This window comes from Lissotriton helveticus, chromosome 1_1 (genome assembly GCF_964261635.1).
Source record: "Lissotriton helveticus chromosome 1_1, aLisHel1.1, whole genome shotgun sequence".
Lineage (NCBI taxonomy): Eukaryota > Metazoa > Chordata > Amphibia > Caudata > Salamandridae > Lissotriton > Lissotriton helveticus.
Genome location: NC_136057.1, coordinates 2,048,814,924 through 2,048,841,322, shown reverse-complemented (window position 1 = coordinate 2,048,841,322; position 26,399 = coordinate 2,048,814,924). Strand labels below are relative to the sequence as shown.

At 44.3% G+C, this 26,399-nt stretch overlaps 1 protein-coding gene across 1 annotated transcript in view; it reads right to left on the bottom strand.

The window, feature by feature from the left end:
* Window positions 1-26,399, bottom strand: part of ADGRL4 (adhesion G protein-coupled receptor L4) — a 654,086-nt gene that overhangs the window by 335,295 nt on the left and 292,392 nt on the right. The window contains exons 4-5 of the mRNA XM_078644908.1: window positions 12,192-12,347; window positions 11,858-11,928 (exon numbers count right to left, since the gene is read on the bottom strand). Coding sequence (XP_078501034.1) covers window positions 11,858-11,928; window positions 12,192-12,347 — 227 coding nt within the window. The remainder of the gene's footprint in view (window positions 1-11,857; window positions 11,929-12,191; window positions 12,348-26,399) is intronic.

Genomic DNA, 26,399 nt, shown 5'->3' with positions numbered 1-26,399 from the left:
TCATTAAGAGCGTGTAACGGGAGATCACGCTCCGACTCATCAAATGGTTACACTTTTTATAGTAAGGACCGTGGGTTTTTATTAAATTATATTTTAATTGATTCAAACTCCTGGGACAGGATGATTGATTTTACAATCATTACATGACTAGATAGCGCCCATTATGCCCTCTCAATTGAACTAAAAGCACTAAACACCCATAATACCTCCCAAGCTAACCCTATTGACCGTGGGTTGATCATCTCAAATTGTAGGAGGAGAGTACGGTGGACCGATTTCCTCCAATCAAAGAACAAAATGAGTAACTTGTATGCTGCTCTAATTCCTGTCTTTGAAGAGGCGTCGGCCCAATACCCACAAAGTAGGGATGACCTAGATTTGCAAGTGGCTGAGACTAACCTTTCTAAGCTTAGGGAGGTATCATTTGATTTTTTTTATCCTAATATGTCCCCTAGACCGGCTAGGCCACCAACCCACCCGTGGTATAATAGCCAATGCCGTAAGGCCAAATGGGCACTTCTGATATCTATCAAAACTAAAAATTGCCCTTATATAAAAACCACAAGAAAGGCATATAAACTGGCGGCTCAAGAAGCCAAATAGTGGTGGGAAAGGAATAACTGGGATACACTGAAAATCGCCCTGGGGGATAGAGTTATGAGGACGTTTTGGGGTATCGTTAACTCAGGTTCTTCTACCCCCAAAACAGCGGTGGAACCGAACCTGGACGAAGAGGTATGGCGGGAGCACTTTGAAACCCTTTATGCTGAGGAAAAGAAGCCTGAGGGAGACTCAACCGCTTGCAGTTACAGGGAAGCGGATCACTATGTAAGTAGTGGAGAACAAGATCTAGATCCAGATAGTGGTTCAGGCTCATCCATAAGCCCAAAGGAAATTGCGGGTGCATTGTTAAAAATAGCACCGGGTAAAGCTCCAGGTTTGGATAAGATCCCTGAGGACCTATATAGGAGCGAACCAGCCATTTGGATTCCGTATTTCTGTGTCCTTTTCAATGCTATATTGCAGGGCATGAAGATACCATCCAATAGGCTGGGCGCGGAGATAATACCGATATTTAAAAAAGGTTCCGCATTCTTACCAACTAATTACAGATCTACTAGTTAAATAGACATTTCCCAGACTTTATTTGCCCGCATCTTGCTGGCCAAGCTACATTTTTGGATGGAAGAAAAAACAGTACTGTCCCCCCTTCAGGCAGGGTTCAGGGAAAAGTTGTCGACACTGGACCAAGTATTAAGACTACAGCTCTTATACTGGAAGACCGTTTACCTACAGGGGGTCGTTTACATTTAATTTATGTAGACCTGCAGTCGGCATTCGATCTGGTGCCACGGGAAAAGTTATGGTCAGTTCTTAAGGAGACGGGGGTCACGGTGTATCTAATCCAACTTCTCAAGAGACTGCATGAAGACAACTATGCACAAATAAGATTTGGAAGGGATGGAAAACTTACGACACCCATACCAGTTAAACGTGGTGTACGCCAGGGATGCGTGCTTTCTCCCACTTTGTTTAGCCTTTATATTAATGGGTTGAATGATGCCTTGGCAATAGAAAAAGATCTTGATGCCCCTAAGCTAGCGTCCCGCAGAATTTTGGTAATGATGTTTGCCGACAATACTCTTCTGGTATCCAAATCTCCCATGGGGATCCAAAGGGTTCTCGATAAATTTGAGTTGTTCTGTAGGGAAAGAGGTTTAGAAATAAACCTACAGAAAACCAAATTTATGGCGTTTAATAACCCTAAAAGCACTCGCCCAAACCCTTCACTAAATGGGAAACCCCTGGAAAGAGTCTCATCCTTTATTGATTTAGGTCTCACAATTACTGAAGATATGGATTGGGGGCCCACATTACTAAGTCGACACTAAAACTAGCGCAATCGACAGGCGACATTATGAAGGTCTTTAGTAGATCTAGTAAGAGAGCAGTCAGCCCAGCCTTAGAAATGTATAAGGCCCACGCTCGAGGAGGAGCACTCTATGGCGCTGAGTTATGGGGTCATTCCAAACTTGAAACCGTTTCAAAGGTAGAAAATTAATACCTCAGACAGCTGTTTTGATAACCAACAAGTACCCCACTGATCCTGTTGAGATTAGATACTGCATTAACGGCGATTGCAGATATGTCGAGTCTTAGACCTTTATTGTATTGGCGTCGCCTATGGTCCACTCCTGAACTCTTGTCTTATAGGGAGGAATTACTTGATGTTATGTCAGTAACGGGGTGCAGTTAAACTCTCTTGGTTTGCCCATATTAAACTTTTATTGATTAATATGGGCCTGGGAGATTGCTGGGCTGAACCAGCTTGTGTCTGCCAACAAATTACAAGGAAACAAATGAAGGTCCATCATGACGAGTATAGAAGGGCCCAACTTTATTCTTGTCCCAAGACGGGCAAATTATCTTTAGCTTTTTTAGAAGTAAATGATGTTGCCCACCTTGAGCCAATATTAGATCTTATTAAACCAGTGGAGGCAAGAAAGCTTTTTTCACAATTCAGGTTTGGGGTCCTTCCACTCCGATGCTTTACAGCAAAGTGGAGCAATGACCAAAGGGTACTCTGTCCTGCATGAGATTTCCTTGAAGAAACAGTGTTACATGTTTTTTTAGCTGCCCTGGCTATCACAAGGCAAGGAAACGCTGGTTAGTTCAGATCTGTAGGAATGTTGGTAGCAGGCATTGTCTTGAGGTGTTTCGGATACTGAAGTCCGACCTCAGCATACCGATTGTGTTTTCAGTCGCTAGATTTCTGTTTTCCATGTGGTGTACTAGAAGGGTTTTATTGAAATCATCCGAGGAGGCTCAGGTTTTACTATAAGGATTTACTCTGTTTCTTTTTAACAATTAGTATCTTGCTGCCAACTACTAAGTCTACTTTTATGGTCCCAGCTCTTTTTATGAACTTGTTTTGTTTTTAATTAAATTATTTATTTATTTATTGCATTATGCACTTTCCGATATCAATTTGTATCTATCGCCTAGCTCTAACATCTTACAATGATATTTCTATTTTTTATTTTTGGATGAGGGTAGTCAGATTATACACTTTTTTTTTACTGTTCCTAATTGATATTTGTATGCTTCTGTGTATGTTATATATGGTTCTAGGAGATGTACTTTTTTAGGTCATTCTGACCGAAATAAAGTTTTTCTTAACTGAACAAATTAAAAATAGAGCACATATTCCAAAAACATTTAGAAGCTCTACAAGGCAGAAAATAGCCAAGGCTCTTTGCAGACGAGCAGACATGACACAACTGGCACACAGCCTTCAACAAACACAAAGCAAGAAGTCTAAGAGCAAATTATATGAAGTCCAACCAAGGAACAGTGACCAATCCTTCTTGCATAATTAACGTTGACAACAGACCCATGAATTCCAATTAAGGTGTTGGTGTGTTAGAAAAACAGGATAAGGATCACAAGCAAAGACGTCTGGTGCAAGAATGAGAACAGAGACAGAGAAGTGTTAAATTAATTGGTGATTTCGTGGAGGAAATATACCATACCAACTAGACCACGACAGTTCGAGACTTGGAAGATGCTTCACAAGTGAACATCGAGTGAAAACTATGGCTCTTCAAAACACAGGTAACTCAAGCACTTTTCTGACCTTACAACACTTCAAACTGCCACAAGGGAGGCCCAGGACCCCCTCGGAAGTATTTCACAGCAGAGCAAGACTATTTCAAAACTAAACTGTAACAGGTAAAATATGCATCTCAATAGTACCTAAAACTCCATTCCCAATGCTACATTATGACCACTGGAGATAGCCTAAATGGCTACAAGAAAATGCAACTTTTAAATTAATATGTTATAAAATAGCCGTGTAGAAGCACTGTCTAGTAATCCAACATCCCTTGCACAAGAGTCCAATGCAAATTTTATACATGAAATCCACACAGTAGGCTAAAGTGGCATATATCCCATAGCTCTAGTCTGGCTATAACTGATAGGTCGAGATGAAAGCATTCACTTTAATAAGTGCATATTAGTTCATGCTGGTATTTGTTGCCTACTTGCTGTGATTCCCAGTTCAGGAAATCAGGCTGACCATATTGGAATGGTAAAGTATAAGTACCCACAATAGCCAGGAGTACATCATGATGCATGCATTTAAACCATTCCAAGATTAGTTCTATTTGTTCTCAGGTATTAAAACGATCTGGCAGGCACTTTGACTTTCCTTTATCATTCAAGCATGGCCAATGACCATGAATCAATGTAAATTAAAATATATAATTAAGAAAACAGATGCCCAGTTCTAATGCAAACTAGCACTGGCAATAGGCGAGCCACTCCCATTCTAAAGTCTTTGACAATGCTTGCTGATAATGGTTCTACATCTAGCTCACCATTTAAGTTTAAAGACCTAAGCATTTAAAAACCCTAAAATGCAGATGCAGTACTTTGGGATTCTGCAACGATCAGTTCAAAGTCTAGCAAAAAAATATTTTGAACAAAACTTTATTTTGCTCATCCGCACCTCTAACATTATTTATCTGCTCCACGTAATCTGTGTCAAGTGAACATCAGAGTGATTTTCACAAAAAAGTATTCATTATGAGCCTAAAAGCAGAGATACTACAACTGATTGGGCCTGCCATACTGTACTGTTGGCTATGAATTTAGTAAGTATTATAGTTGGAATCGGATGTACATACTTACTAGAACAATTTATAACTAATAGACTTACATTTGAAGGCCGTTTTATGGTGTCGAATGATCTCCTACCGTGTACCCCCAGGTCTTCCTATATGGGACGAACACATTCCGATCGTAATTCGCATGTGATGAAGTTACAGTGGGAGGCCGAGACACCGCTGATCCCAGTGTGGCACCTCCAGCCGGATGTTCTCCTTGATGCGCCCTTCCGGTACTTATTAGCAACCACTATAGCACAATATTTTGAGGAGAATGCAGCACAGCCTCATCTCCATTTGTGGAATGGGACACTCTCAAGGTGGTCGTTAGAGGGCATTGTTTGGGGCGCAGGAGGGTATGCGGGCGCAGCCAGCCGCTGTCGGTAGTAGAAGTTTCTGCAGGGTGGTGACGTGGGGAGGGGGAGGGGCAGGGTGGGGGAAAGAAATGTATGGATTTCGGAGTTTAACAGGTAAGTAAACATATAAATAAATAAAACTAATTTGGTTGCGCACACTGCATCGCATTTGGTGATGCAGTGCACGCAACGAAAGGGAACTCACCACTTTAGAAAGGAGGTTGGCGACTAGTGAACAGGCAGCCACTGATGGGTCCCAAAGACAGCTAGACCACCACAGGGAGGAGCATGCAAGGTTGTTGGAGCGGCTGTGGTGTCTTAATTACGCCACCCATTCGGCATGGACACACCACATGGGTGACAAAGCAGGCAAATTACTCACGTGGCTCATCCACCAAGATGAGTCTTCAGCTCCTATTGCAACAGTGCGGATGTCAAACGGGGGAATAGCATACACACAACAAGATATATATGGTGAGTTTGTAGCACATTACCGAGACCTGTATGAATTGCCGGCACAGGCTGCACCGATGGAGCTACAGCTTTACCTGGAGGATTTGAATTTGCCACAGCCAACGCGCACCCAAAGAGAGGAGCTAAATGCCCCTATTCTTTCGGAGGAAGTTCGGGACTGTATAATTTTGTTGTCCAATGGGAAGTCGCCAGGACCAGATGGCCTGCCGACTGAATTTTATAAGGCATACACACATATCTTAGTGCCAAAGCTGCCAAAAGTGTACGAGACCGCGCTTGATGACCCCACCCTCGCCGACACACAAAACGAGGCCTTGCTGGTGTCCCTCCTTAAGCCTGACAAAAACCCTGAATCTCTGGGTTCATATCACCCGCTGGCGCTTCTTAACACGGATTATAAGATTTTTGCATCACTGCTTGCTAGGGGTCTTTCACCCTTATTGAAAACACTGGTACACCCTGACCAGACCGTTTTTGTTCCTGCCCTGGGCACTTCCCTTAATAACCGCAGGTTCTTCCTGGTGCGGAAGTATTCATTGCATAGCTGGCCCTGATCAGGTTGCTTGGTTCTGGATCTGGAGAAGGCCTTTGATTTTGGCCCTATTTGGCAGCAGTTTTAAACAATTATGAACTGGGTGATCACTACCTGAACATGGTTCGACTATTATATCAGCGACCCACTGTTCGGGTTCGTACCAGTAGGTTACTTTCAGACCCCATTAGAGTGCGACGAGGGACCCACCAGGGCTGCCTCTTGTCCCGTTGTTGTTTTCTCTAGCTATGGAGCCATTAGCGATGTTACTCAGGGGTGATGGCGAGACATGGGGTATACAGTTGGGGGATAGGCTGCATGGCATTTCCCTATATGCAGACGATCTGCTGGTATATCTTCTCAATGTCACTGCCATCCCGAAATCCATTGCAGAGACTCTCAAAGCCTTTGAAGAGATATCGAGCCTTCGGGTTAACTAGGCTAAATCAGGGATTTATCCATTTAGTGCGGATACGGCTGAAAAGAATGTGCTCCTTAATGGCTTGCTCCTCCCATGGTACCCTACTATCTTCTGCTATTTTGGTGTCTTCATATACTGGATGTCTGACGACTTACTGGAGGGCAATTTGATAAGAGCAATCTCGGCTGTTAGGGCCCAAATGCAATTTTGGAAATCACTCCCACTGAGGGGCCGATTCCGATTCTGGAAAAACCGGTCCGAATAGCCGTTCGGAGCAATTTTCCCATACAAATCGTACCCTGCAACGTCCCCCGTACGTACGACGAAGTACGATTCATACCAGGAGCCGTACTCCGTACGAGTCGTACAGAGACCCTACGACTCTAATCTCCGTACGATTCTCCCTCGGAACCCGCTGTACGCAACATCTGTACGGTTCGCGGCTGGTTTTTACGACCCAGCAAGTACGATACATGTCGGGTATGCACCGTACGACCCTTTTTCTACGGTAGCTGAAAACAGCCGTAAAAGCAGAGTTTGCGCCGAAACAGGTACGGAACGGCCCCCCCGGGTACGGTGCGTACCCCCCATGATCGCAGGGGTACTCACCGTACCCCTGCGATCATGGGGTGTACGAGCCGTACCCCATGTACGATGGGTGTACGAGCCGTACCCCATGTACGATGGGTGTACGAGCCGTACCCAATGTACGATGGGTGTACGAGCCGTACCCCATGTACGATGGGTGTACGAGCCGTACCCCATGTACCCCATGATGATTGCAGGGGTACAGTGCGTACCCCTGCGATCATGGGGGGTACGGACCGTACGGTGTGTATGTGTTTGTGTGCTTTTCCGTATGAATCGCGTCCTCATACCCCGGTCCGGATCGTACTCGTCGGATCGTACGGCATTTGTTCGAGTCGTACGGCATGTGTACGAGTCGTACGGTTCACGGTTTCAGCCTTGCAATACGTACGGATCGCGATGATTCTGAGGGATTCACGGAATACGGAACGTACTATGCGACTCGGACAGAGGGGTATGATTCGTACGGAGAGGGCTCCGGATACAAATCGTACGGACGTTTTTTTTACCGAATCGGAATCGACCCCTAAATGTCATGAGTTGCATTACCCTATTCAAGATGATTGTTCTTCCCAAATTATTGTACTATTTTTCGAATCTCACGCTCTATGTCCCAATTAGAATCTTTAGAGAATTGGAACGTCTTTCTCGAGACTTAATATGGAATAAAGATAGGCCACAAGTTGCCTTGTTCCCAATATGGAGCTGTATTACATAGCTGCCCAGCTCCAATGGGTGGCGAGGTGGCTAGATGGCAGATGTCTGGAAGACACAGCGGCCTTAAAACGACCTTGGACCCTATCCCAGATGTGTCATCTGTTGCATCCTGCTGCCAGACTCTTGCGACCACCCCAATTGCACTTGGGACTGACGCATAGGTGTTATAGGAGGTGTTTGTATCTCACTTGAATGACACTTCCATATGCTCTGATTTTACCATTGCTAGGGATGCCGAGGGGGAGGCTGGGCACTTCTGGTAAAGTTCTAACTGCTTGGCATACTGCAGGACTAGACACCTTGGGCGATCTTTACAGAGATGGCACACTACTGACGTTTGAGGCATTAGCAGAAGATACTGACTGGCCGGCAGGCCAATTCCTCTTACATACCTCTCTTCTGAGAGCCCTGTCACCTGTCTGGGGAGACCTCACAATTGAACCACCGATGCATTTACTCCTACAATATGTACATGCAATGGGGGCAGGATCACAAATAGTACACTGGTTAGTGGAGGCACTACTTATGCATACTTTGAAGCTGATGCAGCAGCTCTGGGTCCATTGGGAGGCAGATAGAGGCCAGCCTTGGACTGATAAGGAATGGGAGGCTCTCTTAGCTGGCTCTAGGTGTGTACCGAGGAGCTCTACATTCAAGCTTATACAAACGTATATCATACAGAAAGCATATCTTTCACCCGACAAGATAAACAGATATTTTAACATCACCACTTCTACATGCCCACACTGTCAGCAGCTCAATGCAGAACTACTTCACATGCTATGGTCCTGTGCTTCCCTTCAACTTTATTGGCAAGAGGTGGTCACAACCCTTGCCTTATGTACTGACTCATCCCTGCCGCCTACATGGGAAGTTTGCATACTAGGGCTTTATGCCAGATCCCAAAAAAAACAGAGTGACATCGTGATTCTGGGATCTGGGGCTGATAACCGCAAAGCGTTTAATTACTAAGAGGTGGAAGCACGCACATCCCCCAGAGGTAATTAGCTGGAAACGTTCACTTACAATATGGGCGCAGGCAGAAAGTACAGCATTACATAAAGAGGAAACAGAGGGGCTCTGCAAATATCCTATAGCGCAATATTGGGATACAATACTCACTGCCCTCAAACACAGCGGTACATAGGGGAGCGATGATACCCAGCCTGTTGATCTGCAGTAAATACACTAGAGATTCTAAGCTAGGATGGAGGGGGCGGTTACACTTAGGAGCACATAGTGTTGGCAGCCCGTGTGTTTCCTAGTCCATTGTGGGAGATCACCCGGACGCGGCCCAATCCCTGGCGTAGGAGTGCTTTTTGTTACCAACCCCATCTAGGCGAGCCACCAAGTTGTAAAATACCGATTATGTATCTTCATACCCAGTTATGCTATGTTGATTTTATCTGTATCTTTTCGATGGCAGTTTTTTATATTATGTTCTTTAGTTTTTCTTGCAAATTAGGAAAAATATATCGTATTAGCACTTTTCAGTGTTTTCTTCCTTACTGCATTGTTGCAATGATTATGTCATATGACTGTTTATATGCGTTTAGACCATGAATGCCAGACACTGTTAGTCTGGTCCCAACCCGATGTGTTATAACAAGATGTAGATGGCCTTGAATACAGATTAAGAACCATGATGCAACACTGCATATAAGCAATAGCACACAGAGATCCAAGAGCAAATATATTTCAGTGAAACATGTATATGTAGTTGTGGTTAATATCTTAACTATTGTATCACATTGTTGAAATGCACAATGCTATTCTTTATTTGTATCATACATGCCTGAATATTATTTTTAAATAGCCTGTAAAGTAATGAGATATAAGAAATGATAAAATCAGAAAACACCAATAAAGATATTGTAAAACAAAAAAAACACAAAAAAATAGACTTACATTTGAATACGTTCATGCAATTTCGTGATCAAAATCATTTTAATATACAGTTTCATGCACGTGAAACCTCACACTTTAAGTATGACAGATCTATGATGCATTCCTTGATCTTATAAAAAGCTATGGGCGTGAGGTACAAAGAATTTTGCCTTGTAAAGCTTGAACTTTGCAACATCACAGACATTGTGACAACACATGCCAAAATCACAATATACAAAAAGTACTTACCAGTTTAAACGTTTTCATACTTTAAAAGTATATCTAGAGACTTAATTGCTATTAAAAAGGTTAAGAAGGTGTGAGCGGGGCATCCCCTTCCTTCCTCCATCCAGGATGCCACTTAGCCGAATTACAGCTTGTGGCCACCAACCATTGATCAGATGCTGTCATGTCAAAGCATGATGTATAGCTCTACAGAGTAAACACATTAATGGACATCTTTCACTTCGAAAATGACCCTTGAGGCATCTTGCGGAGGAGCTAGGTGTGGTCCAGGAAACTGCTGTATCCGTCCCCCAATGTCACACTGCATGCAGCTTCTTTTTCTGGTCGCAGCCCCTTCAAAGGACAGGGACTGGGATTTGTACTATATGAATGCAGGAATTAATGTCAGCTGCCCATTACAAATCCACATCTCTTCATCAAAAGCATTCGGTAAGATGCACAAATCAGAACACTTTTGTGTCACTCTTGAAAATGGGAAAGTGAAGCAAAAGTGGCGCATAGGGACTTGTAAATCTGCCCCTATCTTGTTAATAATAATGAGGCAGAACTCTTAAAATTGCACAGAATGTTCATATACTCTGTGACTGTTTTGTATGTCTAAGAAGTGCAAAACGAAGATGGGTTCACCAAGTAGTGGGCAAAAACAATGATCCCACATTTGTATATTAGGCCACAAGTGCTTTTCAGTCTAATCAGCCTAAACACATTTTTGCACACAGATGTTATTCCAAACAGGCAAAGATAACATAATAAACACAACAAGATAATGGACAGTGTTGAAACTTTTGACACTCACCCCCAGTCAAGAGATTTGGATTAACTCCATGTTCTTCTGCATACCATGCCACCACAGACTGGACGCAGTCATATGCAAATCAGTCTTGACCCTGCTCCCCATGGAAACAGTCAAGCTGGAAATGCCAGGCCATGTCCCTCCTGGACCGCAAACAAACATACTGGGACTGGTTTCAGCATATCACCCCTCATCAGTGAAGCTGGAATGGCGTTTTCAAGGTATCACCCCTCATCAGCCAAAAAATCGATTTAGGGCCAGATCTGTGACTGGGGTGAAAGTTTGACAATTTTCAGCATTTCATCCATCAACTTCGTGTGTTGCATTTTTTTGCCCTGAGTGGGATGGGTATGCACAGGTGTGAGTCCCATTCTTGCCATGCCATTGGATTCAAGCTAACCTGGCTGATGCTTGTGTTCCGGTCCAGGGAGGACCTGGCCTGGCGGTTCGGGTTGGACTGTTCCCATGAGAAGCAGGGTCATGAATGATTTGTGTATCGCTGTGTCTAAACTGGAATGGCCTATTGCGCAAAAAACTATGGGGCAGATTTATGATAACTGGCGCATCCCCAGGGATGCGCCAGTTATTTTGCGCCGCTGCTCCGCCACCCATGGTGCGCCACATTTACAATTCTGCGCACCATGGGGCAAAAACGGCACAGATGCGTGACGCATCTGTGCCGTAAAGGTGGCGCATTGCTGGAGTTGCGTCGCAAGCGTGACGCAGCTCCAACAAGGCTCGGGGGTCCCCCATCTATACAATGCTGCGTCAAGACCTACGCCTGCTTCAAGCAGGCGCAGGGTTTTGACGCAGCATTGGCCTGAAAGTGACTGAGTGAAATCTTATAGATTTCACTCAGCCACTTTTGCGAGGCGCACCTGCCCCGGAACGCCCACCCTGCGCCGGAACTCCCACAAGAGGCGCAGGGCTTTACAACGTGACGCATCTGCCTAGATGCGTCACGTTGTAAATGGGTCGTAGGGATGCGCCACGTTTACGCCGCAGTTGCGTGACGCAAACGTGGCGCATTCCCATCATAAATCTGCCCCTATGGATTTAAGCCCAGATCTGTGATTGGGGGTGAATGTTTGATAGTGTTCAGCATTCCGTCCATCATCTTTTTGTGTTGCAAAGATAACATAATGACATTCAAGTTTTAACAATAATACTTACTTTTGTTAGAGTGTTATTAATATTTTCAGATAAACAGGTGGCATCAAGGTGACATTTTGCATTTGGAGTTTCTGTTAAAAAATAAAATAAGGTGGATGATGAAGATGGAATATATTCGGAATGTATTAGGATTGTTTTCAAGTCCTCTACTTTAACATGAAGTATATATTATCTACATATAGTCTCGAGAGTTACTACTTTTCAACATGAAAACATCTCATTAAACTCCTTATAAAATAGGTTTACAGTTGTGTTTATAATGTTTACATTTCGAAGTTCACATGTCCATAGTACAAAAGTAATTACACATTCAGTTTAACTTTAGAACACTAACCTTGACAATAGGTGCCATCATTTGTCTTAAATTGCAATCTTCCTGTGTTTGGCTGATACCCTGCCTTGCAAGAGCAATTATAGCCTCCAACAGTGTTTTCACATTTTGCGTGCTCGCCACAGGCAATACCGTCCCCATTTCTGCACTCGTCGATATCTGCTTATATCAGACAAAAGAGGAATATTTATAAGGAATCGACAAATTAAACACTGGTCTGCAAAGTCAATATTCTTGCATAATCTATAGGAAGTGCATAGAACAACTAAAGGACGAATATCTAAAGGTACTTTATTTTATTTAGGACATGTTTAAGCCAAGGGTATAATGGGTTTCAGAGCTCAGTGAACCAAAGCATCCTTTGCAGGTGTCTCTGTTTGAACCCCTGAACACAGTTTAGAATCCTACTGGGTTCGCTTAGCCTTTCTCCTTCCCGAGTTCCAAAAAAATGAATACCATTACATTGGGTAATAATAAACGTGTTGTATTGTGCCAAGTTACTGCTTAGAGTGAAATTACACTAGTCAAATGCAAATTATGTTAAACAGTAAACATCTAGCTATTAGGCGCTGTGGGAGGTCTACACAGCACAATTCGTGACAGAGAATAAACCAAATACATTCTTCATACATTTACAGAAATCAAATAGCATTTTTGTGGGCTTTTGTAAATGTAGTGCATATATATGTCAGTCAGAGTGGCTCAGTACTAAAGGGCATATGTGTGGTATCAATAATGGCCAAGAATGATGGGCCTAGGAGAGGGAGCCGAGAATACTAGAAAATAAATGCTTTCAGTTATTCTCATAGCTGGAAGATGGAGAGTAGATAGGCGGTTATTAGAGAGTTCATGCAGGGTAAGCATGTTTGGATTGCAGTGCTGTCTCTGTTAGCAGTGTGGATTTCCAACATAGCGGCTCAATATGTGGTGGTTGCTCTCTGCCTCCCTGTATCTCTAATTTACTGGTGAGGCAATCTAACTTGCAGTTAACACAGCCTTCGCTAGGCAGGCCGTATGTGGGTGGTGTGGATCCCAAAGGTAAAAGACTGAGGGACATATTTTCCCAGGGGATTGTGCCACCGGTATGTCACTTTTTTCAGCGATCCTGTGACACAATGCCCTGCACCATATTTACAAAGCGCAGAGTTCTGCGTGAGAGGGGCTTGCAATAGGTGTTGCTGTGGGCATCCCTCCAAAACATTAATTGCTTTTTGATGCTGCCCATGATTTACAAGAATGAGGCTGCTGCCAAAACAAAGGCCTTGCAAAGGTAGACGTTAGATTGGCGTTAGATTGGCGTTAAATTGACGCAACAAGGAGAAATACTTTTATTTCTCCTCGTGTTTGCTCTCTCTATGTGTGCTACATTCTGCATCACACAAAGAAAGAGAAAATTGGCTTAAAAGATTATTTGTGTGCAGGGAGTTGTCCCTTCCTGCACATAAACAATCATTCCTTGCAACAGACACACCCTTGCACCATGCAACATGATGAAGAGGGCCTGCTTTGCAGGGATGATTCCCTGCAATGCGGGCACCCTTGCACAATGGCGCAAATGTCTGTTTTGACACTGGGCAGCTATTGTTAGTGCCAGTGCAAGGGAAAACATGAGTGTGTTGTATTCTTGTGAATATGACGCATCCCTGTGTTTTTTTTAATGACGCAGAGTAGTGCTGCAAAATTTCCCATTGTGCCATTTACTTGTGAATGTACCACCATGTCAATTTGTATTTTTATAAATAATTAACCAAAATATTCTGGGACATTTCCTTCATCAATGTGAAAGAGGCAAAAGTATTTTGAAGGGCACACCAACATAATGAACGGCACAGTATAGCGGACAGCAGCACCACAGCAGGCCGTGAGGGAAACGGCTCCAATTTTACCCTGCCACAAACGCCGTGAGGGAAACGGCATCTTCCTCCTCACGCTGAACATCGCGCCGTGAGGGAAACGGCTGCAGCAGGGAAAGACTGCAACTCCCAGCTGCCCCAGGCGCCGCAGTGACGCCATCGACGCGCCCGGAGGCGCCTTAAGAGAAGGGAGTGCCGACGCTCTCGGGGGGCACAGTATAGCGGACAGCAGCACCGCAGCACGCCGTGAGGGAAACGGCTCCAATTTTACCTTGCCACAAACGCCGTGAGGGAAACGGCATCTTCCTCCTCACGCTGAACATCGCGCCGTGAGGGAAACGGCTGCAGCAGGGAAAGACTGCAACTCCCAGCTGCCCCAGACCTAGGTGCCGCAGTGACGCCATCGACGCGCCCGGAGGTGCCTTAAGAGAAGAGAATGCCTCTCGCCCCGCGCGCGGGAGCATCCTGGGAGAAGCCCGGGCAAAGGGCGGGCTGTCTATGACCAGACGAGGCCAGACGAGGCCGGGCTGGGCCAATCCCCCTGAACAATTGCAAGAGGGACCATTTACAATCACGGGTCAGTGATTATGGATTTACTCATTTGAACTTGAATAACATCTGAGGCGCGTTAACGTCGCATAATACCTAAGTACTGTTTAATTGATTGACAAGTTAATTTGGTTGCGCTAAAAGGGGTTTTCATTTTATATAATAACATTACTCTCGCTGCGTAATGGGGAAATGCAATACACAAGCAAATAGAGAGGAACCACCGGGATTTGTAAAACATCAGTGAATACATTGGATGCATACTTGTCCAGGGCAGCTACCACCATAGATAGAGAGATCGAGCTGGTTAACAGACAGCTATCAAGATCTCCTTCAGCAAGTATAGAGCCGACCAAAGAGGGCGAGTTAGCCCACTTTACTCCCGACCTAGGGGATCCTGAATATTCCACCCACCTACAAGTTTCAGAGAAAGATACTCTAAGCCTGGGGGTCCTCTCCCTGGGTGTAGAACGAGCGTTGGGTGTTACATCAATTCCCCTAAGGCCCACTGTCATTCTACTCAACAAACAGGGGTTGTTCAATCTACTCAATTAACGGTGGCATCCCAGGAGGGGGGCACCAGTTCCGCTGTTAACACTGGCAGTAACTCTAAGGCCATTTTCCTGCCCTTCTCATCACACCATAAAGGGGGGGTGTGATGCCCTGTTGGCAGTAATAAGAGGAAGGGCAACGAGATGGGTATCCAAGCCAAAAAGCGTAAAAGCAATGTCACCAGCATTATAGATAGGGTAGATCAGACAATGTTGGATTTGCCATTAATAGAAGCCTGTAAGTGTACCCTGAACAGCATCCTAGAGGAGAAACTAGGTCCAATATACACGAAGCTACACAACATCGAGCAGATAATAGCCGCACAACACAATAACATACAATCTTCAATCAATCTTGGAGGTACTGCCGTAGATGTTACACTAGCTACTACTGATACTGATACTCCGAGGGTGTCTGCCATGGGGCGGGAAGACCGTTTACACTCACAAAACACAGGGGCTTCAGGGGTTACAGTCCATAAAACGAGTAACAGAGCAGCCTGAGTTTATCTAGCAGCTCTAGATTTCGGAATATTATTAACAGCCCGTTAATCAATAATAAATCCGAGGACCTGGGTACAAATATAACAGAGGAGGAATGGGTGGCTCACTTTAGTACTATTTTTAAATGCACAACGTCTGTCCCCGCGCTGCAGTTAAATTTACAGCGTGGGAACGAGATTATATTTACAGCACAAGAGGTGGAAAACAGTATCAACAACCTTACCTGTAAAAGGCTCCAGGCCCTGACGGTGCTCCACCTGAACTTTTTAAATCCAACCTATCTTTGTGGGTGCCAGTCTTGGTGGCAGTGCTGAATGCAGCAGTAAAGGCTGGATGCCCTGAATCCTGGGGATCCTCTACAATAGTCCCAGTATTTAAAAAGGGAGATCGGAATTGCACAACAAACTATAGACCTATCTCCCTTATTGATTCCGTTGTGAAAGTCGTAGGGGGAGTAGTGTTGAACAGACTGAGCGCATGGGCGGAAGAAAATAACATTATATCTGAAGTGCAATATGGGTTCCACCCGGAAAGATCTACCGTGGCACAATGCGTCAATCTCTACCTTATACTGGGAAAATATACCATTGCCCGCCAGGGAACAATCTACATGGCATTCATGGACCTATCCTCAGCCTTCGACTGTGTTAATCGGGAGGGGCTGTGGGGGTCCATGGAGACCATGGGGGTTGAACCTAATCTGGTGGATTTCCTGAGAGATCTCCACAGAGAGACCAGGGCAAACATTAGGTACTCGCAAGACCTAAGGGTCCCACAGGATTTTAATATAGAAAGGAGTGTACACCTGGGTTGTATCCTAGCCCCCTTTCTTTTTAACCTTTATATAAACGATCTGGACCGGACTCTGCAGGAAACTGGGGTTGATTTTCCGTATGTGGGTGACAGGGGACTGCCCGTCTTGCTATACGCAGATGGCGCGGTTCTCCTGGCACGCACCCCAAAAAGCCTGCAAATCCTGCTTAACACATTTCGGGGGTTTATGGCAGAAAGAGATCTGGCCATAAATAATGCAAAATCGTTCATTATGCAGGTAGGGCCTCGATCTAAGCGACAATATTCCCTAGTGGTAAATGGAACGAGAGTGCCAACTACCTCTACCCATTGTACTTGGGTGTCCTCTTGGACGAATGCTTGAACTGGGACCCCTTGACTAAGAAGAAGAGGGGGAGGTGTCTAGGAGCAATGCTGCAATTCTCAGCTTTGCAGGCAAGATGGGTAATCGTCCAGTGGCCGCAATGCTGAAAATTTATCAAGCCAGGAGTGTATCTACAGCCACTTATGGGAGCGAGCTGTGGGGGTACACCAGAGTGGAAGGGATCCAGGTGACTGAAAACACCTTCTTAAAACAACTGCTGGGGGTCCCTCAAGGGGCGCCAAATTTTTCTGTTCATGAAGAAACTGGCACCCAATATGTTAGTGATACTCTGGGTTTGCGCCCCCTGCTCTACTGGCTGAAAAGTTGGCTAAATAAGGATCTCGTTCTCACACACAAAATATACAGGGAACTGCTGAATTTGGACCATATGTCTGTAATACCATGGTTTAAATACTTAATGAAGTATTTTAGTGAGCTGGGACGTTAGGACCTTATTCTAACCCCAGAGTGCATAACAAAGGCAGACGTGGCCCTTGTGAGGGAATCCTATCTAGTGCGCAAGCAGGTTAAGTGCGAGGAGCAGGAACTTTTGAAAATCGTAGTTCGCAAACATCTAATGCTCAGAACCTCTCCCGGAATGGAGGATTATCTCTCATGGCCTCTGTCAATGCACGAAAGATTTTTGTTAGTAAGGTTCAGACTGGATTATTTTCACCTTTTACTGGCAGTACCTAGGGGGAGCCACAAAGGACAGGTGTTAGCACCCTGTGGCTGCGACAATCTGCCTCCACAGGGCCTGTTACACTTTGTCCTTATTTGTGATTTTTATGAGGCCGCCCGCAGACTGTTTTTAAAATCTCTTTTAAGGAAACTAATCTTTTCACAGGCACGTCCAGCTTTGTTTTACCTGCAATTGCTAAAACCTGAATGTATTCCGATGATTGTAGGCTTTTTAAAATGTTCCCTAAGATACAGGAAAAGTCTGAACTTTTATTCGATTCGGACGTAACTGTACTATTATGAATTGTTTTTAATATTATATTGTGATTTTCCATATTTCTATGAAATTCCCTGTGTAATGGCCCCATGGATTTATGTAACCTGACCTGTGCCGCCCTCTTTTAAACTTGTGTGTATTCCTGATAAAATGTAACTTTTATGGTTTTATTTTTTGAAACCGAATAAAGTGTAATGAAAAAAAAAATGAACTGCGATAGTGTGTATGCTTTGATTTTTTAATTGGTAAAGTCTGCAAAGAAATGTTAGTTCACAGCCTTTATAAATCAGAAATCTAAGGAGGTACACAGAAAACATAAAAATAGCAAAAAACTACGCATATTTTGGTAAAAAAAAGCCATTTCACAACTCCTTTGAAACACCGTTCCTAAATTCATAACAAAAATTCGCTGTTAGACACCCCTCGACAATAGCCAGTGCCTCCTCTGTCCCACAGCTAGTAGAGATGTGTAATGAGTCAGAATGTTAGCACCTCCACTTCGAAAAGAACAACCAATCGAATGACAGTCATGCCTTTTTTAATTCTCTAGGCGATTTCCATAAATAAGGCGTACATCAACAAATATATTTTTTTCAAAAATTATACAGTGGGGGACAATCTTTCACATATGTTCCCATTTCCTGCTGGACAATTTAAATCAAGCGATATTTCACCTTCACGTCAATACTGTGAGACATGTTATTTAGTTTAGCAGGCAGATATAATGCACATTCAATAATTAAGAAATACAATAACTATCCTATAAGATTAAATGAATCATTTTGGACCCCAGCTGGCAGTACAGCTACCTGCCAGTGTAGCAGTTGCTGGGCCTCCTCCCAGACTGCGTGAAACCCATCTGCACCATCTGTAATTCTCCATTGCTCTTGCAGTTTTTTATAATGAAAGTACATTAGCCAACATTCTGGAAGCACTTTCTTCAGAAATTTAATTTCAGGCAGACCATCATGTTTGTATGACACATTCAGCTTTTCTTTTTGTTAAGCAGAAGCAAACCTCCAATGGTGAGGATTATTTCCTTAGAACATAATAAATCCCTAAGAATTTTATCCCTGTTCATAGGGGAAATTGTTAATTTTGTGGTCAGGTTTGCAATGCTGCAGATACTCTTCTGGTTCAGAGAGGACCTAGCTGGCAGTTTGGGCTGATCTATTCCTGTTGGAGCAGGGTCAAGATTGATTTAAATATAGATGGGATTAATCTGCGGTGGCAAGGTGGGCAAAAGAACAATGGGTTGGAATGTTACCCTGAGCAACTGACAATGGTTTAGCATAATGCAAGCGTCCTCCCATCACCTTTTGTGTGCTTAATGTAATGCCCCGAGTGGCCAAGGGTATGCCCAGACGTGGGTCCCTGCTTACTGTGTCACTTGATCCAAGTTGCACTCGACTGAAGATCCCCATTCAGCGAAAACACAGTCTTGGGTCACTTGTGTTTTGTTTCAGGGAGGACCTGGCTTGGCAGTTCAGGGTCAACTTATTTCCATATAGCTGGGTGTAATCTGAGGTGGCATGGTGTGCAAAAGAGTGATGGGTTTTATTGCTACCCCAAGCGATTGCCAGTGGTTAGAAGTATTGTAAGATCCTCCTATCACTTTTTGTGTGTTTACTGTAACTCCCTAAGTGGCCATGGAAATGCTCATTGTGAGTCCCTTACTCAGTGTGCCACTAAAATTAAGCTACACTCCACTGAAGAGCCCCAATCAGGGTGAACCAGTCTTGGGTTGCGTATCTTTCTGTTCATTGAGGAACTGGTTTGGTAGTTCTGGCTAGACTGTGCCTACTGGAGCAGAGTCAATGCTAAACTGCATATAGGTATGTCTAATAGTGGGGCATAGTGGGGAAAAGAATGATGGGTTTATATGCTACCATGAGCAATTGCCAGTGGTTAAAAGTTTTTCACACATTCTCCCATAACCTTTTGTGTGCACCTGTGGACTGCTGCATCTATTGTGCCATATACTACAGTGTCTGTGAATACATGACTTCAGGCCCACCCTGTCTAGCCTGCAGCAGCAGCTTGAACAATTCTGTACAGACATGTCCAAAACACCATTTAGACAGGTAAGAAAACCTGATTTTAAATAATACATAAGTCACCCCTAAGCACACCCTGATGACTATGAAGTAGGGTGCACAATATTTAAAAGTGAAACATGTGTGATATAAGAAATTGCACTCCCTCCCACTGAATAGGCCCAAAATCACATTGTCACTGGTCAGGCCCTATATGGCACCTATGAGATGTAAAAGTATAGACTATACTCTTTAATTCATAACTTTAGACCTCTACCAGCTACAGACATCAATAAAAATATTATTTTAATATTTGATTAAAATCCATTATAACAGTGAAGTCAGATTTGTATTAAATATATGGGAGATGTAACTTTTAGAACTTGCCTTCACCCTGGCTTCAGCTGCTAAATGCTAATTTGCATTACCTCTCTGGCAACTGTCCAAATTGGTCTAGGCCTCAATGAGGTGTGACAGATGTGTGAAAACTGCTACCTGAGCAGGGACAATGGCCTGGGAGTGGGGAACTGATGGGGTGGGCCCTGGAACTTAATGAACTTCAAAGGGGTCTATCTTTCACAAGCAAATACAAGGGTACGCAAGTAAGGCCCCAACCATTGTTCCAAATATCAGGTTGGTACCAAACCCGGAAGGAGGAAAGCTTCCCCCCAAAATCAGTTTTGAGTGACCACCGAGGAGGAGACTGCTAATTACTCTGGCCACACATCTAGAGGGCACATAGACTCCGCACAGATAGAGATCCCCATCTTGGATTGTGAGAATGAGTAGCACTGTGGAATTTTTGCAGTAGGGTAAACAGAAACTTCTGAAAATGTGTGTCTGTTTGATCATATGAAAATTTATCTCAATGGCTAGGGAGTGCCTAGTAGTCACCCACCAACTAGCTGGTGCCAGGCATGAATGTCCCATCCCAAAGCACCATTCTTATAACAGGTAGGCCAAGACCAAAATGTGATTTGAGGTAGACCATGGTGGAGCCCTGATTGTATACACCCAGGGGCAGATTTCTTAAGGGCTTGCATTGCTCTTTCATCATGCAAGGAGATGCAGGCACTTAAATTAGATTTAATTAGCCATGCAAAGCCACCTGCATTGCTTAGCATGGCTTAGTAGACCTAGAGTAACAGAAGGTAAAACGTAAACAGCTGCCTTGCCCTACTCTACATTGAGAAGGCATTCCATGAGTGAGCATGGGCATTCCCATGCATCCACCCATCAATTCTGAGGCAATCAAAATTTACAAAGGTCAGTAATCCTGGCATTGCATCAAAATGGTTTGCCTTTCTAACAGGTGTAATGAGGAGAAATATCTCTTTCTTCACATTATTTTCTCGTCTTTGCATGTGCTGTATTCTGCTGCACACATAAAAAGCAAAAAATGCCTCTTAGGATTATTTTTCTCCTTCCTGGACAAAAACAATCTTACCTGTAATGGAGGTACCCTTGCAAGGGTGCCTGCATTGGCACTAGGCATCTCTCACTGCACAAGCACAGGGAAAGAGCAGGAAAGCATCATATCTTAGCAAATATGGTGCATTCCTGCTTTCTCTCTGTCACACAGGGCAGAGAAGCAACTTGTCTTGCTGTGTTGTGTGACATTTTGACAAATCTGACCCCAAGTGAACTGGTCCCAGTGAAAACTTTAGAAGTCAAATAGTTTAAAAAAGTTTTACGTCCCACTTCATAAAGTGATTGTATCACTTTCGTGAAGAAAAGTATTGAAACTTATTCAAGTACCAAAGCAGCAGTGGACTTCGTCACTATTGAGAAGAAAAATCCCCATGAGAGTTCCACTACAAAAACTGTAGCTGCCACCATAGAACTGAAGGCCAGATTTGTGACGCAATTTGGTCCCTCTTGCAGAATAGGACCTAGTTGTTTGTTTGAGGTGTTGGAAGCTTTGAGTAGGATGAAGTTGAAATTCAATCCGATTCTATGGAATTTCTGGTTGGATACTTTTTCTGGTGAGTCTGATGGAGCTTGGGAGTGCTGGAGGGCACGTTTTTCAAAACTTTCCACATTTTCTTCTGGTACCTAACAGCCACAGGAGTACACATGCATAGCCACCAGCATATCAGGGGAAGGCACTTACAGAATCTCAGAATGTAAAGCAGAGGCAGACAACAAAGTCCATTACAGATCTAATTGCTATTGGTCAGCTGCCCTTTTCAGGAGAAAAGCTTGTTGTACTCCTGTAGTCACACAGAAATTCAACAAACCAACCCCTGAACTCCAACTCATTGTCCTGGGTTCAAGAGGGAACAGGTCCAGTTCTTTAGAGTTCCTCCCATGTCACAGACCGCAGGCAGAGGCCTCTTATGATCTTTTCCAAGTCCAGAAAGTGTTCCAAGGATGTTGCTTTTGGATGCCATATTTACAACTGACACCAGCTAATTGGTGGGTGACTCCTGGGCACTCCAGAGCCAATGAGATAAATCTTCCCACGCGCAAACTTGCTTGTCAGAGCTTCTAAAGTACCTGTGTGGGGGCCTAGGAGCTGATGCTCCTAGGCCCCCCAGAGCTCTGCCTCCCTGCCTCTCTGTGGCCCTCGTGTCTGGGTCTCCCTCCAACCCCCAAAGACAATATCAAGAGCCTCGGAGTTTGGTTGGACAGATCCCTGTCTTTCAACGTTCAGGCCACAAAACTTTCAGCCACCTGTTTTGGCATCATGAGGATGTTAAAGAAAATCTTCCCCCTCCTTCCCATGGAAGCCAAACAGGTGGCTATACAGGGGTTAATACAGTCACGCCTTGATTTTAACAATGTGCTCTATCTCGGAGCCCCAGAGTACACCCAGCGCAGGCTCCAGACAGTGCAGAACTGCGCAGCCCGCATACTGCTTGAGCTCCCTCGCAGACAATCAGTGAGGGCCGGGCTGGTTAGCCTTCACTGGTTACCGGTGCGCCACAGAGTTCTTTTTAAGGCAATGTGTATAGCCCATCAGGCCTTCTGGGACACAGGCCCTAGGATTACCCGTGACCTAGTCACCCACTACACTCCCAGCAGAAGCCTTCGCTCCAGTCAGACCTTTCTAGCAGTGGCCCCTAGAATAAAGAGGACCAGATCTGGTGGCAGGTCGTTTGCCCACAATGCCTCCAGGACCTGGAACACCCTGCCACTGCACCTCAGCGCCAACCCCAATCTTTCTGCGTTTCGTAAACAGCTAAAGACCTTCCTTTTCAACCTACCCCATTAACTTCTGCTAAACCTCCTTTCAGCTCTCTGGTGGGTTTCTGGTTATTCTTAGCGCTTGGACGCCTCCGGGCAGCAATTCGCTCTCTATAAGTCCACATCTAATCTAATCTAATCTAATCTGTGTGTTCTTCTGTAATTGCATAGTTTTTCCTGTGCAAAATGATTGAACTGTTTATGTTTCAACTTGTTGCTTCTCCTTTCAGAGGGTGAGGATCTATTTCTTCAAATGTCTCTCATCGGGACACTTTCATTTTATTCCCAAATCCACCAGTGAAGTATTTCCATGTGCCATTGTTGCTTAACTACAATTCTCTTCAAAGGAGCCAGGCTGAGTCTTTATGCCATCAAGGTCTTCCTGCCCAACAGTGTCTGTTGCAAAAGTAATCCTTTTCTTGAGGTAACAGATGTGATTTATTCCTCTTGTTAGGTACAGGAAACCAGCCTTACACTGTGATTCTTTCTGTTTTTTTATTGCAGTTTTATTTAGTGCCAATACCACTGAAGGTAGAGGAACACTTTAAATTGGCACTGGTTACTTGTTTTTTAGCAGTTTTATGTAGCGCCAACACCACCCGAAAGTATTGGAGCACTTTACATTAGCACCAGTTTGTTTACACAAGGACACATTCATTTTGAAAGCATGGGGAGATTAAGTGATTTTCCCAGAATCAAGGATATTAAGCTGATGCCAAAACCCAGACCCAGTTTCCCAGCTCCATAGTTGGCAGCTGTGTCCCTTATGCCCTTGTGCCACATCCTCTCCCAAGCGGATTCCACATCATCTCGGCAGCCTCGGCCTAAGTTACAAATTTTGTGATTATGGCCATGTCACGTAATCACTCCAGGGTAGCCTGCATTTGCTTTTGGTTGCCGGTCCACCTCCTAGCCTGTCTCTGCTTGCCCCGCAGAACTCCGTTTCAGAAATTCCCTCCTCCCCCAAATCTGATTTTCTAATTTTTTTGGTGCTATTTTGTGTAGTGCCAACACCACTTTAAGGTCATGTAGCGCTCTTCATTAATATTTGTTACTACTTTGTGCAGTATTATATAGCGTCAACACAACCTAAAGATATTAGCATTCTATACATTAACTCCAGAAACTTTTTCTTGTGCAGTTTAATATAGCACCAACAGCATCCGAAGGTTTTGGAGCGCTTTACATTAGCACCAGTTATTTTACACCATGACACATTCACTTTTGTTGGCTTGGCGGAAATAAGTGATTTGCTCAAACTCAAGGATGCAATAACCTGGTTTTCTAGCTACATAGTCGGCAGCTCTGGCTTCTCTTCTGAAACGCAATATCATCTCCCTAGCCTCAGCCTCAGTTCCACATTTTGTGATTACGGATAAATCACTTAATCTCCTCGTAAAAACAATAGGTTTCGCATGTGTGAAATCTATTGTTTTTTTGGTCTTGGCTAGACAGCCCATGTTCTGTCCTGAAGAGACGTGTTGGGTTTTATCTGTGGGCTTACAAGCTGCCTATGTCCTACCATTGATAAACTTCAGCGTCGCTCTCATTTTGTTTAATGCCATTCATCATGGCATGCATGCATCATGCCCTCTTCTTGTGTTTAGCCCTCCGATAGCTCATCGACCAAGTATATGTCTCCTTACACTGCTCCCGGTTTGCGGAGCTATTTTTTTCTTTGTTTTTAACACTCCATAGGAATACTTGTGTTTTCAGGCCGTTTTCCTTGTAAACATACAGACATACCACTAAAATGCTTGCACTTGCACATAAACAAATGCATTTATTAAATCGTTTTAAACAGGAACAGCACTTATGTATTTATTTTTTGCACAATCCGATGGTATTGGGGTGCGTATTCCATCCTCCGTCTTGCAATATCTGGAACACAAGCTGATGGTATTTAAGCCCCTTAAGTGCTCACCATTTAGATTCCACAATGACAGATTTATTTTTGACACCAATCCAGCTTCAGTTAAGGTTTTTTTTTACCTCTCACATTCTCCCGTCGTTGCTTGCCCATCTCTCATCCCCTCCTACTTCCCTGCTTGACCATTCCCCACCAGCTCCTTCATCACTGCTGCTTTTTTTGTTTGTACAATCCGATGGTATTGGAGCACTCGTTTTGACCTCAGTCTTCCCATAGTCTCCATGTACACATACACACATACCTCTAAAATGCATGCATGTATACATAAATGATTGCATTTCTTTAAAAGTTGTTAAAACTTGAACAACAATCGTTTATTGTTTTTTGCACGGTTCCATGGTATTGGAGAGCTCTTGCCGCTATACATCTTGCCTATAGCGCAACCACAAGCCAATGATATTGTTGTGCTTTAAGTGATCACCAGTTACCTTACACAATTACGCATTCATTGTCATATACAGGGGGGAACATAAGTTATTTGTCCAGAATCACAAAATGTTCAGCTGACAAAAATAGTCGGATACCCTGTAGGCAGCTCAAGCCATTACACCACATACTCGCTTCGCTAAAAATCTCCTCCACTGTTTTGTCACTATCACCACATTTGTTCAGCCAAACCCCATCAACACCGAAAAAGCATTGGCAAAGCCCCATAGATATCGGCAATACACAAGCTATTGGCCTTGTCAAAGTGAACATCTTTTACCCATGTTATCTCTCCACACATCTGCTGTTCAGCATGGCTGAAAGTCCCTGAAAAAGTAGTATGATGCAGCCAGCACAGACTACTTGTGTTAGGAGGGGCAGGACAATAAACTCAACATGGGATCAAAGAAACTCGGCGTCGGCTCAACATCCTGCGATTCTGAGCTTTCAGTGACTTTCAGCCATGCTGAACAACAGATATGCTGCTGGAAAACTTAGCTAAAAGACTGCTGGATAATGGAGAAACAGCATCCCTCATCCTGCTGGACCTGTCAGCCGCTTTTGACACGGTCTGCCACCGCACAATACGAACAAGCCTCCACAACGCCGGAATCGAAGAGAAAGCCCTGGACTGGACAACCTCCTTCCTCTCCAGCAGAACACAGAGCGTACTCCTTCCCCATTCCGCTCAGAAGCCACCGAGATCATCTGCGGTGTACCCCAGGGTTCATTCCTCAGCCCAACGCTGACCCCAACATTATCTCCTACGCCAATGACACCCAGCTGATCCTCTCGCTCACCAAAGACCCCCACACTGCCAAAACCAACCTACACGAAGGAATGGAGGCCGTCGCCGAATGGATGAGGAACAGCTGGTTGAAGCTGAACTCGGACAAGACGGAGGTCCTCATCCTCGGATCAACCCCTTCGGCCTGGGACGACTCCTGGTGGCAGACCGCACTGGGAACAAAACCAATACTGACCGACCACCCACGCAACCTAAGGGTCATCCTCGACTCCACCCTCTCCATGACTAAGCAGGTCACCGCCATCTCCTCC